Genomic DNA, 6,733 nt, shown 5'->3' on the forward strand with positions numbered 1-6,733 from the left:
GAGGGTTAGGCCTGGGAAAGTCGGCCGGCCGTCCCTTCCTTTCTTCCACCAGCGTGCACACACAGACTCCACTCTTTGTTAAACTGGACTAGAGCAGGAAAAAGAAAGGACGCAGACTGCCGCACACAAAGAGCTACAGCAGCCTTTTTTTCCGGATGGGGTTTTCTCCTTCACAGATGACAATCTCCGTGCATAGATATGATCCCGGGGAACAAGGCTGTGCACTGACCTGGTACTAGGTAGCCAAGCAAGCAAACTAGTTAGCTCTGCACCTGCTAGCCACCATCTGTCTGTCAAACTTAGCGGCGATAAATAGCCTGTAAAACGGGCTTTAAACATTTCGCCTGTCCATTTTTTTGTGTGTGTGCCTGCAAGCTGTGTCTAACCAGTTGTTTCGTTATATGACACGGGCTTTAGCATTAACCGGCAAGATAAGCTAGCAAACAAGCTGCGGCTGATCTTAGCACTTCATTCATTGGAAAAGCTGACTTTGGCTGCCTTTGTTGCATCTTCGTCGTGGCGCTGCTAACGTGAATGAAATTGCAGCAGGTCTGTGCGAAGAGTTCTTAGTCAGCCTGGAGCGGTAGTTTGTTTTTGTTTTTTGTTTTTTTACTTTAGCCTGGGATTATTTCTTGAATGGAAAACAAAGGGGTACAAATGAACGGCTAAACTCGGGGAAAAAAAAACCCTTTTTGTTGTGTTAACGGTCATTCGATAGTCTGACGTTTCCAGCAGCCTGGTGCAATTACATCGTTTCCGAATTAGTTTCTTTTACGTTATTTATAAAAGTATTGGACGATTTTGCGACATTGTACTGAGTTTACAACAAAAGTGGTGCCTAATCGAGGAGGAAGAGAAGAACGAGGAGGAAGGCCCGCGATATTCTGGAGTTATCACACTTATTCCTCATGAACATACAGAGGTCAAATCCAATTAACATTTCACGTTATGGGAGATCGCGGCACAAATCGCACGATTTCGAAGAATCGTCTTGCCTAAGGACTACAGAGTCGCACCAAAGTTTCAGTCCCAACCTCGGGTCCCCCAGCCCGCCGGAGACCCCGGATTCCTCGCACTGTATCTCCCGCATCGGGGACTACCTTTTGTTGGAGCCTCTGGAGGGAGACCACGTTTTCCGAGCCGCCCACCTACACAGCGGGGAAGAGCTCGTATGTAAGGTTAGTAGACGACCTGGTACCTTGTGTTCCCAAAATAGTTCCCCCACCGTTTTCCTTAAAACATGGCTAATCGGTGGACAAATAACAGCAGGACATAATAGTGTCCCCCCCCCCAGCTTCACCACCATTGCATTTGCATTGCCACATTCTTTATTTCAATAAAGAATCGCCTCAAATGTAATGAACGTACTATACAGAGAAATACAGACTTTGGCCACATGCACGCCCATTTTTGCGTATCAGCTTTTTATTAATTGCTTGCATTGTAAATAGAGAGCTGGCAGTGCAGCCTAATGGAAAAAGTGAATGGGGCAAGCTGCGTGGTTTGGATTGCATGATGTAACGTTGACAAAGGAGTGAGTAACCACGCACACACACACACACGCTCCTGGCAGTGCTGTTCTCGCGCACCCGCGGCTTCTCCCTTTAACAGTGCAACGCTGTAATCGTGTTATTTTGCCCTTGGTTTCGTATTTGGTGCACAAACGTGTTCATACTGCACCTCGGCACCAAACACTAGAGGGATTTTCATCTTTGGAGAACAATTGTGTAAAGAGAGAGAGAGAGAGAGAGAGAGACATGCTAGGGAACAGCTCACATTGGCTCCAGCTTTGACCTCTCTAACCATAAGGAATAAACCCCTGTTCCCTTAAGGTTGAGGACAACCCTGTCCTGTCCACACCATTTATTGACTTTTGGATATTAGTGATTAAAAGGGCAGTGGGGTTGTTGACCCAGAGGTAGACTGCAGCTAGCTTAAGTAGTTTGATGAGTTGAGACGATAGTTGCATACACCTGGACTCATGAGCCATGACATTTTTCAGTAGCCTTTACCTTTTGACTTGATGATGTTTTGTATGGCGGTAACAAATGAATGGCCTTTGGCACAGCCTGTGAGCCAACTGTTGTTTGACCTCACCTGCTTTGTGCTGGCTTCAGTACAGCACCCATCGCTCCCAGGGCTGGTTATTCCCACCAGGCAGGAAGTCTGGGTCACATCTTAAGTTCTCGAGAGCTATAGGGTGTATTTGTACTGACTGCGAGCAGAGGAGCCCCCTCTCATCTGAACTGGTTGTACTGAAAGTCAGTTAGGGGGTTACTATGGAAACAAAAGACACTGCAACCCTGGGCTGCAGTACAATGCCATGCACTAAAATGATGCTTTTACTTTGCCTGCATGTAACCTCATCCCCCTCTGCCAAAAGAATAATCTGGTGTCCTGAGTGTGGTGGAATTGCTCCCATTTAGGTTACATTTTGCTTAATTAAAGGGCAATTTGAAGCTCTTTAACTTGGATTTAATAGTGTCTCTCCATAGTGGAGAAAAAACAGTTTGGCAGATGTTCTCACCCTCGACACCAAAACAGCCTAATTAGATAGTTGCACGCATGAGTCAATCTAGACAAGAAACATAGCTACTTGGCTAGAATGCGGAGTGTTAAGTATAAAATGTTGCCTTTTCTTATGATTGCAGGTTTTTGACATTGGCCGATACCAGGAGTCACTGGCGGCCTACTTCGCCCTGGGGCAACACCAGCATATTAACCAAATCTTGGAGATCTTGCTCGGAGAGACGCGTGCCTATGTCTTCTTTGAGAGAAGCTATGGCGACATGCACTCTTTTGTCCGCACCTGCAAGAAGCTGCGGGAGGACGAAGCTGCCAGACTCTTCTATCAGATAGCCTCGGCTGTGGCACATTGCCACGACAGCGGACTGGTCCTCCGTGACCTCAAACTGAGGAAGTTTGTCTTCAAGAATGAGGACAGGTAAGTTCTACAGAAGCCATAGGCTTCACTGAGCGTCGACTGTAGCGTTCTGGCTTTTCTTTCCCTGTGCTTCATCTGTAAATGTTGTATAAGTTATGAAAGCGTGTCAATATTATCCCATCTCGGCTTTCAGGATGGATAGTGTGAACTGAGACCATACAAGACTGATATGCTCTCCCAGATGTTATGCAGAGTGCAGGAAACATAAGCCCTTTGTGTCTCCCTTGAGCTATTTTTGTCCACATGGTTTAGGAGTAGGTACGTGACATGTATAGCTGTAGATAAGTCATCTGGCTCCTGGCACCAACAAGCATGAACAGAGAAGTTACCCTGACTAGGTTTTGCATGTTATATGATTAATTAAGCTGAATATTGGTCACTTCTGCACTTGTGTAGTGATCAGCCTTAGTAAACTAATAAATCACTTACACAACATGGGTTTACTGACCTCTGGTGGCAGCATTTGAAAACTGCACCCGTGAAATCCAGGCGTCTGTTGCCATAGCAACCTGAGTGTAGAGTGCTTTTTTTAACTGATGAGGATTTAATATATTTTTTAAAAATTTGGTAGATGCTAAAAAATGTATTGCCTTTTTTGTTAGCATTGTTTCAAAGCCAGCAATGACCTGACACTAAAGGCCCAGAGGGAAACTTTATTCCAGCCAGTTCTTATCTAACACCCTGTGGCAGAGGCACGGGCTGCAGCTCATGCCCTGTGTCTGAATGTGTGACATCATTCTTTGGCACTAACTGTGGAAAAGGGAAGTTGAGCTGTCTCACATATTCAGTACGGATCCAGTGACCTTGAATGTCTCACCAGACTGCTCATGTGATGGGATACCGAGTCCTCTTCCCATTAAAGGGTTGATGTCGGGTGAATTTTAAAACTGATGGTGCTTGGACAGGATTGGGTCACATTTACTATATGGCTTGTCAAGAATCCTAAACCTTTTTAGTCCTGAACCTGCTTTAGAGGCAGAGACACTGTTCTGGCTCAAGATTATGGCGAATGCATAGAAGAAGAAAGGAACAACTGGTATCTTAGCAGGCTTCCACAGCATGACCTGATTTTTGCCATGCTGCTAGTTAGCCTTGACCAGAGAGCAGCCTGTTTTAAAGAGCATTGGCCAAAGGTTGCTTCAAGCAGAATCCAACACAGCACAGCAGAGGTACCTAAATTGGGCCTATTGACCTCTTCCTTCTGCAGCAAGCTCATGAGACGTTTTGGTGCACATTGCATCAGCAAACATTGCATCCTGTGTAGCTTAAATAAAGACAGTGTGCTATTATTAAAAATAGGTTAAATCCTTTTTTTGTATTTCTAAGCTGTCTGAACTAATTGCAGGTTCGCATATGTTCTCCAAATGAGCTATTATGCAGGCAGTAATATGCTGTATTGAAATGAGCACATGGCTCTTTATCTCACAGAGGAACAATGGGCATGTGGCTCAAGGAAACAATAGGATTTTCCTGATATGAAAATGTGCAATCGCTCTACAGCATAATAATAAAGAGAAATTGCTATTCTCCCAGTGAATCGGTGAAGGGGGTTGTAGGAAAGTGCATGGCAAAAATACTTTGTCTCGGTTCCCTTTTTTGTAGTGGCTCTCAGTAGATAATATCACAGACACTGGTTCTTTGTCTGCTGCATCATGTGCCATGGACCTCGCACACAGGTGGTAGCATTTGCACATCCCCACAAATGTCTCTTACTCTCCATTTTGAAAAATCTTTTTTTTTTTTTTTTTTTGCCAAGAGGGGAAAAAATGAGAAAGAGAAAATTAAACAGTATAATAGGGTTTGTCTCTTGCAGGTGAGATTAGGCAGGGAGCCTCTCAGGATTCTTTAGTGATAATCCTAATGAGCAGCCATTATTATCAGCATCAATGATATCATAGCTGCTGTTGTAGGGTTTAGAGAACAGTGATAATAGATGTTTTTTAAGGGTTAGGACAGGAGGGGATACAATCCACAGTCGCTCCTTTGTTCTTTGAGTGAAACAGTTCAATGCATGAAGCTTAAGCCGATCAGTCACCTGCAATTTTGTTTCTTTTGAATTGTCGTGGTCTTTTGGAATGCCTATTTGTACATCAGTGCTTTTTGGCTGGGTTTTTATCTGAGTGAAAGGAAATGTCAAACTTAATCCCAGAGCATTATATGCTCTACTTCCTCTTGATATCCAACACCAATGGATCCAAAACACTTAAGATGTCCATCAGAGCACGTTACTGCACCTGACTGTCTTTTGTGGGGTTTTTTGTTAGTTGGCATTCAAAGAATGTAGCTATGATTGTGATTATCACTTAATAATGTTCATGTTATCAGATGATTTTATGTGTCTGTTGTTTTGTTCAATGTGTTTTCTGTTCCCTGTGTATCTCCAGAAATTTGGTGAAGCTGGAGAGCCTCGAGGACACTTACATCCTGGACGGTCACGATGACTCCCTGTCAGACAAACATGGCTGCCCGGCCTATGTAAGTCCTGAGATCCTCAATGCCAGTGGCAGTTATTCAGGAAAGGCAGCTGATGTCTGGAGTCTGGGCGTCATGCTGTATACCATCCTCGTGGGGCGCTACCCTTTCCATGACATTGAGCCCGGCTCTCTGTTCAGCAAAATCCGCAGGGGTCACTTCAACATCCCTGAGACGCTCACGCCCAAGGCCAAGTGCCTGATCCGCTCCATCCTCAGGCGGGAACCAGCAGAGCGCCTCACCTCTAGGGAGATACTGGAGCACCCCTGGTTCGCCTCTTCTGGGGTGGTTGGGGGCCCTGCGATGCACGGCAGAGGAGAAAGAGAACAGGAGCAGATGGTGCCTGAGGTGAACATGGAAGAGGAGCTGGAGCAGTTCTTCAGCTGAGCGAACAGCAAGCACAAACGGACGACTACCCCACGGTCGGCTCGCCACACTCACTGCAGAGCCAGAAACAGTAGTTTAGAGATTAATAGGTGAACATTTGTCACCCATAATAAAGGTGTTTCCATCCTGTTTCCTTTTCCACCACTTCATGGAAAACCTTGAGCCTAGCATGACAAATGGCATCTATGTGTCACCTGGCGATGCACCTCCTTCTCAGGGGTGTTGCCACCAGACATGCAAGTTGCAAACAATGTAGCAAATGTTCTTTTTTGGATCTGTTTGGTCTAATGTGATGCTCATAAAACTAAACACATTCACCATTTTTGACACTATGGAAAGCATGAAGGGACGTAAGAACAGAGCAAACCAAGGAGAACAATTCAAAATGAACTGACAAAATAGCAAAGCCACACCAAACCACAACCCCAGGTTCTGTTGTTTAACTTAATACAAGGTGATAATCCCTGACCTAGGACCACTGGGGAAGAAATGAGCTTTTTCTCATCATCACCATCAACATGTTTGACCTCAGCTTTATTTTATGATTAGGTTTCCTCATTTATCTCAGTTTTACGTCGTTGAAAATTCTGTCATAGTTGTTAAAGTCCTTGACCGTCTTTTTAGTCCTTTCTATGTTTCTGCCTCTTCAGTTTTTAAAGCCTTTATCCCACTTTTGTCTTTCAGTGTCATTACTTTTATAAACCCTCATTTATTTTTGTTGTTTTTAAGCTATTTCAGTTTGTTGTGCTGCTTTAATATCACTCCCTCAGCCTCACTCTTTTCTCTCTCTCGGTAAGCCTTCAGACATGGCATCATGCACTCGATGTGTTAGGTGAATGGACAGTTCCACTTTTTAAAATTAGCTTCCTCTTATTTAAATTCCTTCTTCAGTTGTAGAAGCAAGAACGTAACATTTATTTAAATTGTAAT

The 6,733-nt window shown here is 44.4% G+C and overlaps 1 protein-coding gene across 1 annotated transcript; it reads left to right on the forward strand.

Annotated features, from left to right (window-relative positions):
• The first annotated feature begins 6 nt into the window (after nucleotides 1-6).
• trib2 (tribbles pseudokinase 2) lies at nucleotides 7-6,726 on the forward strand. The gene is made up of 3 exons (XM_020603766.1): nucleotides 7-1,178; nucleotides 2,652-2,944; nucleotides 5,329-6,726. The coding sequence occupies exons 1-3, from the start codon at nucleotides 909-911 to the stop codon at nucleotides 5,801-5,803; spliced, it is 1,038 nt and encodes a 345-aa protein (XP_020459422.1). The 5' UTR covers nucleotides 7-908; the 3' UTR covers nucleotides 5,804-6,726.
• Nucleotides 6,727-6,733: the final 7 nt, after the last annotated feature.

The sequence above is a fragment of the Monopterus albus genome, unplaced genomic scaffold (genome assembly GCF_001952655.1).
Source record: "Monopterus albus unplaced genomic scaffold, M_albus_1.0 scaffold62.1, whole genome shotgun sequence".
In the NCBI taxonomy this organism is placed as follows: domain Eukaryota; kingdom Metazoa; phylum Chordata; class Actinopteri; order Synbranchiformes; family Synbranchidae; genus Monopterus; species Monopterus albus.

What these genes read in the sequence shown, in the direction of transcription:
- trib2 (XM_020603766.1), top strand. Translation starts at nt 909, where the DNA reads ATGAACATACAGAGGTCAAATCCAATTAACATTTCACGTTATGGGAGA. An exon ending in GGGAAGAGCTCGTATGTAAG is followed by an intron (nt 1,179 to 2,651) that starts GTTAGTAGACGA and finishes TTATGATTGCAG; the next exon opens with GTTTTTGACATTGGCCGATA. An exon ending in GTCTTCAAGAATGAGGACAG is followed by an intron (nt 2,945 to 5,328) that starts GTAAGTTCTACA and finishes GTGTATCTCCAG; the next exon opens with AAATTTGGTGAAGCTGGAGA.